At 59.8% G+C, this 15,088-nt stretch overlaps 1 protein-coding gene across 6 annotated transcripts in view; it reads left to right on the top strand.

Moving 5' to 3' along the window:
• ADCY7 (adenylate cyclase 7) overlaps positions 1-15,088 on the top strand; it is a 64,221-nt gene that overhangs the window by 33,598 nt on the left and 15,535 nt on the right. For all 6 annotated transcript variants that reach the window (XM_087420282.1, XM_087420280.1, XM_087420281.1 and 3 more), the window contains exons 2-10: positions 2,400-2,838; positions 4,201-4,404; positions 5,398-5,559; positions 6,380-6,529; positions 6,845-6,993; positions 8,277-8,388; positions 11,951-12,078; positions 13,488-13,646; positions 13,806-13,938. In XM_087420282.1, the coding sequence (XP_087276408.1) occupies positions 2,668-2,838; positions 4,201-4,404; positions 5,398-5,559; positions 6,380-6,529; positions 6,845-6,993; positions 8,277-8,388; positions 11,951-12,078; positions 13,488-13,646; positions 13,806-13,938 (1,368 nt within the window). In that variant the 5' untranslated portion in view covers positions 2,400-2,667. The remainder of the gene's footprint in view (positions 1-2,399; positions 2,839-4,200; positions 4,405-5,397; positions 5,560-6,379; positions 6,530-6,844; positions 6,994-8,276; positions 8,389-11,950; positions 12,079-13,487; positions 13,647-13,805; positions 13,939-15,088) is intronic.

The following is a 15,088-nucleotide window of genomic DNA, read 5'->3' as shown; positions in this document are numbered from 1 at the left end:
GTACTTACTGCCATTTTTTAACTTTTTTTTTTTCTCAGTGTTCTAGTAGTTCTTCTCTGTTCCTTTCTTCTTCTATACAGAATTGATGATCACTTTAGTTTGACCTCTGTCTGAAAGCTGTACTCTTTAACTCCCCTCCTCCCTCCTTTTATGTTTTTGATATCGTATCTAATCTCTTTTTTGTGCATTTGTATCCGTTACGTTCTTATCATGGAAATAGATAATTTTTCCTATTTGTGGTCCTCTCTTTTCCCCTTAAATCAGTCCCTTTAACATTTCTTGTAGTACCGGTTTCTTGGTGACAAACTCCTTTAATTTTTGCTGGTCTGGGAAATTTTTGATCTCTTCTTCCATTTTGAATGTTAACCTTGCTGGGTAGAGTATTCTTGGCTAAGACTGCTTACTTTAGATTTAAAGATTGCATGGGCCGGCTCCGTGGCTTGGCGGTTGAGGGCGTGCGCTCTGATGCTGGCGGCCCGGGTTCGGATCCCGGGCGCACCCCGGGGCACCACTTCTCCGTCCAACGCGAGGCCGAGTCCCACGTACAGCAACTAGAAGGATGTGAACCTACGACATACAACTGTCTACTGGGGCTTTGGGGGGAAAAAAATGAATAAATAAAATCTTTAAAAAAAAAAAAAAGATTTAAAGATTGCAAACTAGTTGGCTGCACCACTCAAAAATTTTTAAATTAGTTGCCAGTGTTTAAAACTGGGTATTTCGTGTAGAATCCGATTGCAGGTTGTCTAAGCACATGGGGCACTTTGGGAGCCCTGGACCCAAGCCCTGCAGGGTGCCCCGGTTAAACAGGTGCCGAGGCTTGTGGGCCCCTGCCTGGGCCCGGACGGAGCAGAGGAGGCAGGGCCCCTGGCAGACAGCCCCTGTCTCCACCCTCAACTATGTGGTTTTCCCATGGTGTCCCTGGGGTTTGTAGAACAGGAGCTCCCAGAGGAAGTGGTGCCTGAGGTGGCTCCTGGATCCGCAGTGGGCGCAGGGTCCTCACGGCAGCGGGCGCTCATGGGGGGGCTTCACTCAGACTCAGTGAACTCCGGGTCCCCTGCTCTTCTGCCTCTGGGGGCTCTGGACTGCCTTTCTCTTGCAACTTCTGCTGGGAGCCATTTGTGCCCTTCACGACTGCTCCAGGCCTTCCCATCCTCCAGCTCCCTGCCCTCTGCCACCTGCGTGTCCTGGCTCCAACCCCTGAGGCAGGCCTGGAGGACGTCAGGGGCCTGGACTCCCGGTCCAGGAGATACGGGGTTGCTTCCTTGATACGGGGTTCCTGCTGGGAAGATGGCAGCTGCCCCCAGCCCCAGTTGCTGCATCTAGGGGTTGCACACTCTTTGGTAAATTTCTCTCTTTGGGGACAGGGAGCCCCAGGGAGAGAGAGCCAGCCTGGCACACAGGAGGTGTAGTGGGCCTGGTGTGGCATGATTAACAAGCTTTTTGGAATAATTGAACAAGCAAATGAATGAGTGGTGCTGGGGAAAGAGGGAGCCCGTCTGGGCTGAGCCTGGGGTCTGCTCCCAACTTTGTCATAAAGGATCCTCTGTGTTCCCTCTCTGAGGTTCAGGTTCCTTTTCTATGAAGTGGGGCTTGCGAACTTCGGACCCTTTTTAAAAAATGCAGTCTTATGTGGAAGCTTAACATAACATGAATGCAAGGAGGATGCTCTGGGTGAAGCGGGCGTGGGAGTCTGAGACACAAGACTCTCTAAAAGGCCCCAGTAATTGAGTGAATGTGGTCTTTGCACAAGGACCATTGGAACAGAGAAAAGCCTGCAAACACACCCCTCGTGCATGGTCACCTGACTTATCACAAAGGTGGTGTCACTGAAATTCTGGAGGAAAGGTGTTACTGTGGCTTCAGTAAACGCTGCTGGGATAATTCAGTGTACACTTGGAAAAAAGAAATGAGCCTGATCCCTGCCTCACACCATACACAAGAGTTCATTGATGGATCAGAGACACATATGTGACAGTGAAACAAAGTTCTAGAGCAGTGCTGTCCAGTAGAAGTTTCTGGATGACAGAAGTGCCCTATATCTGTGCTGCCCAGGATAATAGCCACTAGCCACGTGTGGCTGTTGAGTATGTGAAATGTGACTGGTATGACTGAGAAACTGAATTTTTAATTTCATTTTCAATCAACTTAAATTTAATTTCAGATAGCCGCATGTGGTTAGTGGCTACCATGTTGGACAGTACAGTTCTAGGAAACACAGAGGTCCAGCTGTATGACCTTGGGGTGAGCAAAGCTTTAAACAGCACCTAAAAGTTAGGTTCAGGTTGGTTGAATCAGACCCAGGGGCTCTGAGGCCTGGCCCCGCTCTTCCCTGATGCCAGCCCTTCCCTGACTCTGCCCGTCCTGCTCAAATCTGGGTCTGCTTTGTGTCTCTGCAGAGCTGAGGACCCCGTGTGTCTGGTCAGCCCAGCCTGGATGCAAAGGAGGACGCGGGCGGCGCAGTGAGCAAGGCCTGGTGGCTGCAGCAGTTCAGACCCAGCGTTGCCCATGGAGCTGCAGGCCGAGGGGGCCCCTCCCCATACGCGCCGGCCAGGCTTGGAGAGGCCAGAGGCCTAGGCCCACAGGGCAGGGGGTTGGCAGACAGATGCTCCCCAGGCCGTGGAGTCTCTTGAGTCGGCTGCCGGGTGGGGGTGCCAAGGGAGGAGGATGCCGGCCAAGGGGCGCTACTTCCTCAACGAGGGTGAGGCGGGCCCGGACCAGGATGCGCTCTACGAGAAGTACCGCCTCACCAGCCAGCACGGGCCCCTGCTGCTCACCCTCCTGGTGGTGGCTGTCGTCGCCTGCATCGCTCTCATCGTCATCGTTTTCAGCCAGGGGGTGAGTGAGGGCAGCCCGTGGGCAGGGGAAGCTTCTCCGGGTGCAGATCTCAGCTCTGACACTTTGTACTTGTGAGCTCCTGGGCACATTGTTATCTTTCGAAGCCTGAGTTTCTGCATCTGTAAAGTGCTACGGAGGATATTTAGGCTGGTGGAAGACAGGTTTTTTATTTCAATTTTGAGGTCTAGGGTGGTTTTAGATATTACCCTAATTTGACCAAATGAATTACCTTCACTTTTTTCCACAAAAAACTTGGATTCTGTTGAAGACCTGGGTTAGGGATGGCCTGTGTATCACTGCTTCCCTTCTGGTACCATGGCAGACATCACGAATCAATCCCAGCACTGCTCCCCACGGAGCCTGGCTGTGTCTCAGAATCCTTCTCAACACAGCTGTCCATAGTATCGTCTCTGACGTAGGCCTTACCCTGCTACACCACTACCCGTGTGTGGCTACTGAGCACTTGAAATGTGGCTAGTGTGACTGAGGAACTGAAGTTTTAGTTTTATTTTTAATTAATGTAAATTTAATTTTGAATGGCCGCATGTGGCTAGTGGCTACTGTATGGGATAGCAGAGCTGTAGAAGAAGACATCAGAGACGGCAGGGTGTTGACAGGGTGATATGTGTAACGTGGCTGCACCCAGTAGGTGCTCTGTCAGTGCTACCTGTGTCTCTGTGGATATAAACCGCAGGACATTTGTTTTGGCATTCAGCAAATATTTATTGAGTACCTACTGTGTGCAGCCCCCAGATCAGCCTCTGTGCTCACAGAGCTTAGGGGACCCTGGGAGGAACCAGGTGCTGTCCCAGCTGTGAATCGTCCTTCCTGCAAGCGCCTGGTGTCACCTGAGGAGTCATCTCAGCTCCAGCACCTTCTTTCTTGTCTGGGATGCCTTTACTCATCATTTGCTCAGAAACCTCCATTCATTCTTTAAGAGTCAGGAGCAGTGGCCTCTCCTCCAGGAGACTTTCCAAGCTTTGCCCCTGTGCTCTTGTGCCTGTCCCCTGCAGTAGGCACAGAGCACCCTGGGACCCGGGACAGGGGTGGGGAGTGAGAGCATCTCAGGGCTGGGCTGTGGAAGATGCCTGGGGCCCCGTAGGTGGCTGGGGGACGGTGCTGGTGCAGGCAGCCCCAGCAGAGACAACAGCACAAAGCCTGAAGGTGTTTGGTGGTCTAAAGACCAGATTCTAACACCAAAGAACATGGTGTTTAGAGGGAGCATAGACACTGCCGACGTGGAGGAAGCCACACGTGACACTGCTCTGGGCAGGCTAGGCAGGCTAACCTGGCAGGCTTTCTGGAGAAAGTGACGCCCCTCTGGGGACAGCCGTGGCATGTCTGTGTGTTTGCCCCACCCAGGACCCCTCCGGGCACCAGGCTGTCCTGGGGACGGCATTCTTCACGCTCGCCGTGTTCGTGGCTCTCTACGTGCTGGTGTATGTCGAGTGCCTCGTCCGGCGGTGGCTCAGGGCCTCAGCACTGCTCATCTGGGCCTGCCTTGTGACGCTGGGCTACGTGTTGGTGTTCGACGCCCAGAGCAAGGGGGCCTGCGCGTGGGAGCAGGTAACAGGGCAGGGCACCCCGGCGAGCCTGGGGGCTGGACACCTCCAGCCAGCTGTGCGCCTGGTGACACCTGCCCTTGCTGGGCATCAGGTCCGTTCCGGAGAATGGGCCTGCATTTGGTGTACTGGCCATGGTCCCTTCCCAGTTGGGGGGCTCCAGCAGGATGGCCAGATTCTGATTTCTCTCAGCTCTGCTGTCCTCCGCATGGTTTCATTCCTGGGCAGGCCGTCCCCAGGTCGGGGCAGGCTGCCCTCCCACCAGCTTGCCCACCCCAGCTGAAAGAGAGAGCCCGTTCTCAACCAGCTTGAGGCTCATCGGCTGGCCTGGGTCAGAGGCCCAGCCCTGGATGGTCACTATGGCCAAGGGGTGGTACCTCTGACAAGTGGGGCTGGTCCTCTGACGCTCCCGAGTCTGGGGTGGGGTGAGGCTCGTGGAAGCCATGTAGACTGACATCTCAGGGGAGGGCGCTGTTCCCAGAAGAAGGGGCGGTGTGAGGCAGGCAGGATGGCAGCAGCCAGCTGGAAGGGTGGACGGGGCGGTGGGGCTGTCTGCTGGGTAACAGGTGAGCAGGCCCTGCCCCAGCCTTCCCGTCCTGACCATTCCCTTGGAGGGAGAGCCACGGGGCTGTGGGCACAGGCTGGAGCTCGCTGCGTCCCCGGGGCCGTGGAGTCTCACTCCTGGGGGCTAGGCCTTGGCCCCGGATCCTAAATCAGCTCATAGGAAACGATGAGTAATGATAATGTTGGGCCTGACTCACAAGCAGATTCTGACATCTTCTCATTCCATTGTGTTCTATCGCTGTCTCTTACCACGCAGGGGAGGGGTGGGGATTGACCTGAGGACAGAGGGCGCTGGTGGCCTGGCCTGGCTGCCAAATGGCTCAGGATTCAGGTTTCTGGGGCCATCCCCAGAAGATGAGGGGCTGCGGGGGCCCGATGTCAGTTCAGTCTCGGGCTTGTCCTGGGCCCCAGCCTCACCGCGCCCTGTCCGCAGGTGCCCTTCTTCCTGTTCGTCGTCTTCGTGGTGTACACGCTGCTGCCCTTCAGCATGCAGGGAGCTGTCGTGGTGGGGGTTGTCTCCAGCACCTCCCACCTCCTGGTGCTCGGCGCTGTCATGGGGGCCTTCACGAAGCCCAGCGTCAGCCTGGGGCTGCAGGTGAGGGGCATGGGGCTCTGGTTGACTGAGTTGGTCCCAGAGGCCCAGGCGTGTTTCCAGACAAATGGTCTCAGGCCAGGCTTCCTCTGAATCCACTGGAAAGCCACCCTCGGGCAGGCACCCTGCCCTGAGGCCTGTCCTCTGCTGGCCTGTGCACCCCGGAGGCTCAGCCCCTCGTGGGAGCCCTGGCCTCGGGCCTCCGTCCCGGGCCCAGTGCACCCTTGTAGGGGGAGGGCCTGTCCCTAGGTTTCACCTGCAGAGACCCGTCCTGATGGGTGGGGGGCACCCCTGGGCGCCCTCTCTTGAGTCTTTGTGTTGAGTGAGTGAAACTCATTCATAATCAGTGGTGACTTAGAGATGTGTTGTCCTCCTGACCGGGCCTGGGGTCCACTCCCAGGGGTGGAGGCCAGAGCTCTGGGGGCCAGCGGGGCGCTGTGCCTTCTGTGACTGTCCTCGGCACTCCCCTCAGGCTCTGGGTTCTGAGGGTGATGTGCTCCTGCCTCTCGGAAAGAGGGCTTCCCTCCCCCAGGACTGGCTTCTCTGGCCTCTGGGCCCAAGCCCTTCTGGACCAGGCAGTGACCGGCAGATGCCGAGAAGGGCCTGAGGCCTGTCCTGTTGTCACAGCGACCCACTGGGGGACCAGCCCTGTCTGGGCCTGTTTCCTTGCCTGCCCCAGGAAGGGTGCCCACCTGAGCGGGCTGGAGGTCAGGGAATGGGGCGGGGTGCCATCACCAGCCCACCAAGGGCGCTGGTGCCGCAGGGGCACGGGCACGGGCCCGGGCCCGGCGGCATGCTGAGCCCGCCCTCGGCCCGCCCTCAGCTGCTGGCTGATGCTGTCGTCTTCCTGTGCGTGAACCTCACGGGCGCCTTCCACAAGTACCAGATGCAGGACGCCTCCCGTGACCTCTTCACCTACACCGTGAAGTGCATCCAGATCCGTCGTAAGCTGCGCATCGAGAAGCGCCAGCAGGTGGGCACCCCGCATCCCCCGAGAGCCACAGCCTGGCCCCTGCCCAGCCTCCCTAGCCGTCTCCCAGGCCCCACGCCCTGTGTCCTTTCTCCGTGGATGGCAGATGCTCGTTGAGCGGCGTGTGCGTGGGACGCATGGCTGGACACCCATGCAGGCCTCACCTCAGGGGGGGCTGGGGACACAGAAGGATGTGCCCGGCCGGGTTGGTGGGGGTGTAGGCCAGCAGAGATGGAGGGCGCGGGCAGAGATGGGCAGAGCGGGCAGGAGGGTGGAGAAGGTAGACGTCACCCTGCTGTGCCCCCCACTGGTGCCCAGGAGAACCTGCTGCTGTCGGTGCTGCCGGCCCACATCTCCATGGGCATGAAGCTAGCCATCATCGAGAGGCTCAAGGAGCGTGGGGACCGCCGCTACATGCCCGACAACAACTTCCACAGCCTCTACGTCAAGCGGCACCAGAACGTCAGGTGGGTGGCCGGCCGGGCCTGTGTGCAGTGTCTCCCAGGGGGTCTCGGGCAGGCGGCCTCCCTGCCCTCCTGTCTGGAGGCCCAGACCCCAGCCCACAGAGGGATGGGGGGAGGTAAATCCAGGCCCCTCCCTGGGCCTCAGTCTCCCCATCTGTTTCCCCCGGGAGTGGGATCAGATCAGACTGGTGTTGGGGGAGAACCGATACCCCTCTACATTGTTAAACTCTGTGCACACACATGACTGTTGGGAAGAAAGGGGTCCTTTCAGATGATGCTCAAAGGGGCACAGGACCTCCAAGAGGAGGTGAAGCCCCCGGGGCGCGGTGACTGCCCGAAGCCCCCAGTCCTGACACCTGTCTTCAGCTGTTTCGAAGGCGCTGCAGAATCTTTTTCTTTTTTTTATAAATTTTATTTATTTATTTTTTTCCCCCAAAGCCCCAGTAGATAGTTGTATGTCATAGTTGCACATCCTTCCAGTTGCTGTACGTGGGACGCGGCCTCAGCATGGCCGGACAAGCAGTGCGTCGCTGTGCGCCTGGGATCCGAACCCGGGCCACCAGCAGCGGAGCACGCGCACTTAACCGCTAAGCCACGGGGCGGCCCCGCTGCAGAATCTTGACTGTGCCAACCTGGGTGACTTGTAGATGTGCTGTGAGCCCCACCCTGGGCCTCTGCCCAGAGGCTCAGCGTTACAGTGGAGGCTGGCCCGCTGCCTCCTGTCTGGGCTGTGGTTCAGAACTCATAGGCTTGGAGCTGGGAGCTCGGGTGCAGATTGCAGCTCTGACTTCCCAGCAAGTCTCAAGCTCTCTGAGCCTCAGTGTGCTCCTCTGTAGAATGGGGGTCTTGCGAGGGTAGTGCGAGCACTGGATGTGTGTAAAGGGCTGGGCACGCAGCTTGGCTCCAGGGCGCGTGGAGTCGCATCTTACCAGGGAGTTCAGTTCTGAAGTCTGTGCTACGGTGAAAATCCAGGTACAGGAAAGGAGCAGGAGGTTCTGGGGAGCCCGTGCGCTCTGCCCCTCCCCCTGTGAGACCACCATTCAGTCGTCTGCAGTGATGGGGGCCGGGGGTTTAAGGGCCCCTGCAGACTCCGGGGTTTGCTCTGTTTTGCTTTAACTTGTATTTATGGCTGGGACCTTCTCTCCCACTCCTGCGGAGGCTGAGGAGTGGCAGGGGTGATGAGGTGAGGGCTGGCAGGCGCTCGGGGGCTCTGGACGGATGGTCCCTGGGCTCCTGCAGCCCCGTCTTTCAGAGTCCTGGCTCTGATCCTCCCACTGCCCCCCCAGCATCCTCTACGCTGATATCGTGGGCTTCACGCAGCTGGCCAGCGACTGTTCCCCCAAAGAGTTGGTGGTGGTGCTGAACGAGCTCTTTGGCAAGTTCGACCAGATCGCCAAGGTGAGCCTGCCAGCCTGTGCCTCCCCTCCCCTCTGCACCTGGTAAAATCAGGAGCCCCCTCCCATTGCATCCCAGTGGTGTCTTGTGCCCAGCGCCTTCCCCTCTGCACCTGGTAAAGTCAGGAGCCCCCTCCCATTGCATCCCAGTGGTGTCGCGTGCCCAGCGCCTTGGCTGAATTTTAGCATTCAGTCAGCAGACACTTCTGAGTGCCCCATGGTAGGGTGGATGTCGAGTGGTGGCCAAGGCAGCCAGAATCCTGTCCCCCAGAGTGTGAGGCTGGGGAGGGGGAGACTGATAGTATACATCAGGGGATGCAGGGGATGCAGGGGGGCTCAGGAGCTCAGAAGGGCTCGGGAAGGCTGCCTGGAGGAGGAGGTGGCTTTACTACACAAGGCTGGCAGCTTGGGCTCCCCTGGGAGCTTGGGAGGACTGGAATGGCAGGCCTCACCCAGAGTCTGCCTTTTAACAAGATCCCAAGTGAGTCACGTGGATGTTAAAGTTTGAGAAACCTGAAAGAGACCAGTGAGCAGTGTTCTAGGCAAAGGGAACAGCATGTGCAAAAGCCTGGAGTAGAGAGAAAGCTCCCTGTACCCCTGGAATGAACTTGGCTTCCTGTGAATGGGACAGAGTACCAGGGGGACAAGGTCACAGGGTCAGCTGTGCAAGGACTTGAGGGCGGAGGTGAGGAGTGGGACATGACCTGAGGACCCTAGGGCGCATGGCGGGTACCAAGTGGGGGAAGGCGTTGGGCAAGGAGGGTCCAGGGTCTAGCCGAGGGGAGAGAGGTCTGGAGGGCAGGCAGGGCTGGGCTGGGGTCTCACTGTATGCCTTTGTGAGCAGCAGCCAGCTCGGGGTGTGTGAGAGTGTGTGTGTGCGCATGTGTGTACGTGCATGTGTGTGTGACTGTATGTGTCTGTGTGTGTATCAACGGGAGAGGGGCCTCAGTTATTCATTAATTTACCAAATGCTCCTGAGACCTGCTGGTGGGAGCGCTGAGCTCACATGGGGCCTCGGGCCTGCCCTCAGGTTGCTCCCGGCCTACTAGCTCTGTGCTTTGAAGAGGGCTGCAGGGGGTGGGGTGGGTGGTGCTGGGGAGTGCCTAGCCCAGCCTCCAGTGGTCAAGACAGGCTTCCTGGAAGTGGTGGCCACTAAGGGGAGACCCAAGTGTAAGATTTAAGGCTGTGGCTCTCTATCCTGGCTGCATATTTGATCAGGTGGAAAGCTTAAATAAAACACCAGTGCCCATGCCCACACCCATGAGATTTTAAGAGCCTCCCAAGCCTCCCAGGTGACCCCATGCATGGACAATCAATGGTCTAGAACTTGACAGAGGCAAGTTCAGGTGCCACACTAGGAAGAACTTGTCCTGGTCAGAGCTGCTCAGTCATAGGAGGGATTGCCTCACCAGGAGTGGACTCCATCTCAGGGGATGAGCTTCCCATCACAGGGGGTAACCAAGCTACAGTAGGCCAGGGGTGTTCTGGAGAACTGTTCCACCTTGAGTATAGTGGACCCAGTGACTCAGAGGGCTTGTCTAGCCTGGTGCCTTCCTTCAGGAGCTTCCTTCCTTCATGACTTCTCCTGAACCAGCAGGTGGGAGTCCCCAGAAGTTGGGCCATATGTGGGGCAGGGGGCCTGGGTTTCAGGCCGCAGATGGCCCTTTCTCTGCCACAAAGCCCAAGAACCTTCCCTTGCCCTCTTGGACACAGCCCTCCCTCTGTGGCAGGCCCAGGAGGCAGCCCCATTGTACAGATGGGAAGAGGGAGGCCGTGGCAGGTACCAGCCTTCCAGCCGGAGCATCCAGTCCCTGGGCAGAGACAGGCAGGGCTGGTCCAGCGTTTGCTCTTATCAGCAGTCAGAGTCCAGAACTGTAACCTCCTTCCGAGAGCCGGGGTCTGCTCTCTCCGAGGCCCCTGCATTGCATCTGGGCCCGGGCACCTTCTGCCCCCAACACACTCACACAACATGTCCAGTTGGTAAGTGTCAGAGGCACAGTGGATCTGTCAGCCACGCAGAGGAGCAGCCTGGGGCACGTGGCGGGGCTGGGTCCAGAGGGCAGTCTCGCGCCTGGCCCCGGAGGAGGGGAGGGCGGCTGGAGCCTGGAGCCTGTGCCCGGGCCTCCAGGCCCTCTGCCAGCTTCCCACTGCTTCCCGGGAAGCTGCTGTGCTCACTCCTCTCGCCAGGCCTTGGGAACTCAGCGTGTGCCACACGGGGCCCAGCGGGAAGCCGCCGGCACACTCAGATGGGGTCACTGGGGAGGGTTTAGTACGGAGGCGGCTCACAAGGTGTGGCAGGGCCAGGGGCCTCAGGAGGGTGGTGCTCGGCCAGGTCGTTGAGGCTGGGCGGTCGCCCCCAGGCCTGGTGGGCACGGGGTGGGGTGGACACTAGATCTGGAGACAGAGGACACTGGTTCTGGGGGTAGCCAGCCCTTTGGGACCCTGCAGGAGGGAGCCGGGGCGTGAATGCACCCGGCCCTGGCCTCCCTGCCCAGGGCAGCCAGAGGGCCAGGCTGCCTGCTGAGGCCTCCGCGAGGGAGGGGGTGGGCAGTGGGACAGGAGCCTGCAGCTCCTCCTTCAGAGTCCCCCAGGCCTTGGTGTGTGTGGCCACCTTTGCCCAGGGCTTACAGAGGGTCTGGTGGCCCCAGCACGTCCTCAGGTGGAACCTCAGCAGGCTTGCCTGGGCCTCCCCGTCCCCTCCGTGGGCATTTTCCTGTGTGACCCCAGCCTCTCTCCCCGCCCCATCTTTCCTTTCTGCATTCTCCCCTCTCCCCAAACCCTGCATCCCCAGCAGCATAGCCATCTCTTGGGTTACCTTGACACCTGCTGACCCCTTGGCCTGTGGCACCTGCCAGCTCTCTGTCCTCTTCTCCCCTACTTGCTCCACTTCAGTCACTCTGGCTGCTTTGCTGTGTCTCGAACAGCTTTCTGGCCTCAGGGCCTTTGCTCATGCTGCTTTTTTCTGCCTAGAACGCTCTTTCTCCAGATGCTGGCACGGCTTACTCCCTCGGTTCCTTTGGGGCTTTGCTCAAATGTTACCCTCTCTGAGAGGCCTTCTCTGGCCCCCTAGGAACCTCTTCTTCCCTCCCACCCCTCATTTTTCTCCTTAGCACTTATCCTCATTGGGTGTCTCTAGATTTTATCTATCTAGTTCAGTGTCCAGCTTTGCCACCGGCGTGGGAGCTCCATGGCTGCAGGGGTTCGTGTCTGTTTGGCTCACCGCTGTGTCTCGGTGCCTGGGGCGGGGCCAGGCACTCAGTAGACGCTCAAACGTTGCATGAATGAATGAAGTAAAGCCAGTGCCATCTCAAGAGGCACTCGAGTGGCCGCCCTTAGTAACCCTGGCTTTCCTCCCTCATGCTTTCTTGGGGGTCCCTCTGGGAGAGTCCCGTGGCCCCAGCCCTTTGTCAGGCCCAGAAGCTGCTGGTGGCGGGTGCCCCAGAGGAAGCCTCTGGCCAGGAAAGAGCCTGGCTCACCCTGGAGGGTGGGGGTGGTGGCTGGCATGTGTGACCCTGGCCTCCTGACCCCCTGGCCGTCACTGACCAGGCCTCTCCCTTGCCCTGCAGGCCAACGAGTGTATGCGGATCAAGATCCTGGGCGACTGCTACTACTGTGTGTCGGGCCTGCCCGTGTCCCTGCCTACCCACGCCCGGAACTGCGTGAAGATGGGGCTGGACATGTGTGAGGCCATCAAGTAGGTATCACGGGCGGGCCTGGGGCGCTGGGCCTGTCCCCACGGTGGACCCCTCCTGCTCCCAAGGCATCGTGGGGAATGTATTGTCCCCAATTTGCAGATGAGGAGACTGAGGCTGGGGGTGAAGGTGGCTTGCCTGGATCACTCAGCCCGGATCCCTCTCTCTGGGCCCGCTGGGGTTCTGAGTCCCGGAGAGTCTCCGAGGCTCAGAGCTGGGGACGAGGACAGGGCAGCTGGGCTTGGCTCCTCCAAAGACTGAGCGTTACCCCAGCAGGAGGGCTTCAGGGCAGATGGCAGGAGAAACTTGCAGACTCAGGGTCCGAGTCCAAGGCTCCGTCTTCTTCCTGCTCCTCCTGTGAGGACCCCGGAGTCAGGACTGGGCCTCAGAACTGCGGAGAGACCCCAGCCTCCCGGGGCTCCTTCCCACCCACGTCCAGCTTGCCCGAGGTTCTCTGGAGCCCCGAGCAGCTGTGTCTTTGGGAAGCCCCCGCCGTGGTGGCCAGGCGGGCTTGGCCAGAGCAGCCAGTGTTGGGGGCAGAGCAGGGTGTGGCTGGGCTGCCTGCAGGTGGGTAGCTCGAGGGTGTAAACCTGGCTCCAGCTGCTCCCTCCTGAATCTCACCAGAAGTGGCTGGTGCTGCCGGGAAGACCACTGGACAAGGGGTCGGGGTCCGGTCCTGGCTGGGCTCTGCATCACCGCCTGTGTGACCTCGGCTGGGTCCCCACCCCCAGGCCTCAGTTTTCTCGCCTAGAACATGGGAGCTTGTGCAGGGCCCCCTTCTGCCCCGAGGCTCGGTCCACCCCCAGCCCGTGGGTGGACACACGGTGCCGGCTGCTCCTCGGGCCCTCAGCCACTGGTCAAAGGGACCCCGAGGCCCCGCTCGTGTGTGGGGGTGCCCTGTGCCCCAGGGAAGCTCTACCTTGGGGCTTCTGGTACTGAGTGGTGCCAGTGACCCCCGGTGCCTCCGTTTCCCAGAGATGGGGGTGCAGCAGGCCCCCATGTGCTTGTCCCAGTGGGTTTGGGGTGGTGCCTGGGCCCCTCTGCAGACCCCAGCTGGGGCTGCCAGGCCAGGAAACACCAGCGTTAGGATTTTCGGGCCTTTGACATGAGCCACAGTGACCAATGACAGCTGGAATTCCTCCTTCTTTTAACAGCCTTTGATTTTGGGGGCAGCAGCCTTCATTTGCACACTCCCAGAGGTGGGGGGCTCATCCCCTTTTAAGGAGGCAGTCCCATGAGGCTGAGAACGTTCTCCCCTGGGACTGGGCCTGCCCCCTCCCTCACGCCCCCCGCAGCCCTCGCCCTGCCCCCGCCCCGGGCCACACTCGTCCCCAGGATTGCGAGCCTGTGCTAGGGCTCAGGCCCCTGGCGGCCCTGGCTGGGGTGGGGTGACGGGACTGCTGTGCCCCAGGCAGGTGCGGGAGGCCACGGGCGTGGACATCAGCATGCGTGTGGGCATACACTCTGGGAACGTGCTGTGTGGGGTCATCGGGCTGCGCAAGTGGCAGTACGACGTGTGGTCTCACGACGTGTCCCTGGCCAACCGGATGGAGGCGGCTGGAGTCCCCGGGTGAGGCTCCGCGGGATGGCGGTGGGGTCAGAGGCTGGGGCGGACTGCCCGGGGGGTCTGGAGGGTGGTCAGAGACGGAACTAGTGACCTGGCGGCGGGGCCCACCGTGCGCCCCGGTGGGTGCCAGCCCGCTGCTCTGTGTGACGCACGTCCCCCCAGCCGCGTGCACATCACAGAGGCCACGCTGAAGCACCTGGATAAGGCGTACGAGGTGGAAGACGGGCACGGGCAGCAGCGAGACCCCTACCTGAAAGAGATGAACATCCGCACCTACCTGGTCATCGACCCCCGGGTACGAGGGCGCGGATACGGCGGGCGGGGGCGGGGCTGGCTGAGGAGACCCTCGGGGCTGGGACCGCGGGGAGCGGGTCCACACCAGGGGAAGACCCCCGTGGAGGGAGAGCGTTTTTCTCCTCAAGGCTGTGGAGAGGTGGGGAGAGGCCTGCCTGGGTGGGAGTGAGCTCCCCGTCACTGGGCGTGTTCTAGGCTCCGAGTAACAGCTTCTCTGGGCCTCCGTGTTCTTTTCTATGAAATGGGAAAGACAGTGCCTACCTCACAAGGGAAAGCTAATCCGAGTGAAGCACTCACTGCGACCTGGGCTCGTTGTAAACGTTCTAGAAATAATAGTCACTATTAATTTATTTTCCATGAGGTTGTCACTCATCTCCCAGATTTTAGAGACATTTTAAAAATATGTGGGGCCGGCCCTGTGGCTTAGCAGTTAAGTGCCCGCACTCCGCTGCTGGCGGCCCGGGTTCGGATCCCGGCCGCGCAGCGATGCACAGCTTGTCAGGCCATGCTGTGGCAGCATCCCACATAAAGTGGAGGAAGATGGGCACGGATGTTAGCCCAGGGCCAGTCTTCCTCAGCAAAAAAAGAGGAGGATTGGCAGATGTTAGCTCAGGGCTGATCTTCCTCACACACACACACACAAAAAAACACTGAAAATACGCTTTGGATGACACTCAGGAAAGCAGGGAATGGCCAGGGGGCTACCGGGCAGGAGCCTCTGTGTGTCCTGGGTTCTGACCCGCCATGTCCGCCTGTCTGGCCGGTGCCCCCGCCCTCTCAGCCGGCGCCGCTTTCCTCAGGGCCCTGTGGTGGGGGAGGCTGGGCTGCCCCTACAGGGGGCCCTGGTCCTGCCCCCCGCCTGCCCCACGCCTGCCCAGGCCGTTCTTTCCCGGGAGGCCGGCTCGTCTGGCGGTGCTCGGTGAATCATCCTTGGGTTGACATTCTTGCTCAAGAATGTCAGCCTGGCAGGCTCTTTCCAGTTCCCTCTCAGTCTGGCCTGGGCCGTCCTCAGAGCTGGCCCGACTGCCAGGGGGAGCAAGGGCCAGCCTGTGAGCCTCCCCCAGCGTCTGCCCGCTTTCTCTCGGGGCTCATCCTCTGATGTTCCAGGGCCCAGTCCCCCGGGGCACTCCCCTCTGTAGGCCATCGATGCT

The sequence above is a fragment of the Ceratotherium simum genome, chromosome 30 (assembly GCF_057802395.1).
Source record: "Ceratotherium simum simum isolate JZ-2026a chromosome 30, ASM5780239v1, whole genome shotgun sequence".
In the NCBI taxonomy this organism is placed as follows: domain Eukaryota; kingdom Metazoa; phylum Chordata; class Mammalia; order Perissodactyla; family Rhinocerotidae; genus Ceratotherium; species Ceratotherium simum.
The sequence above is the reverse complement of the archived record's forward strand: the minus strand, read 5'-3'. Positions and strand labels throughout refer to the sequence as shown.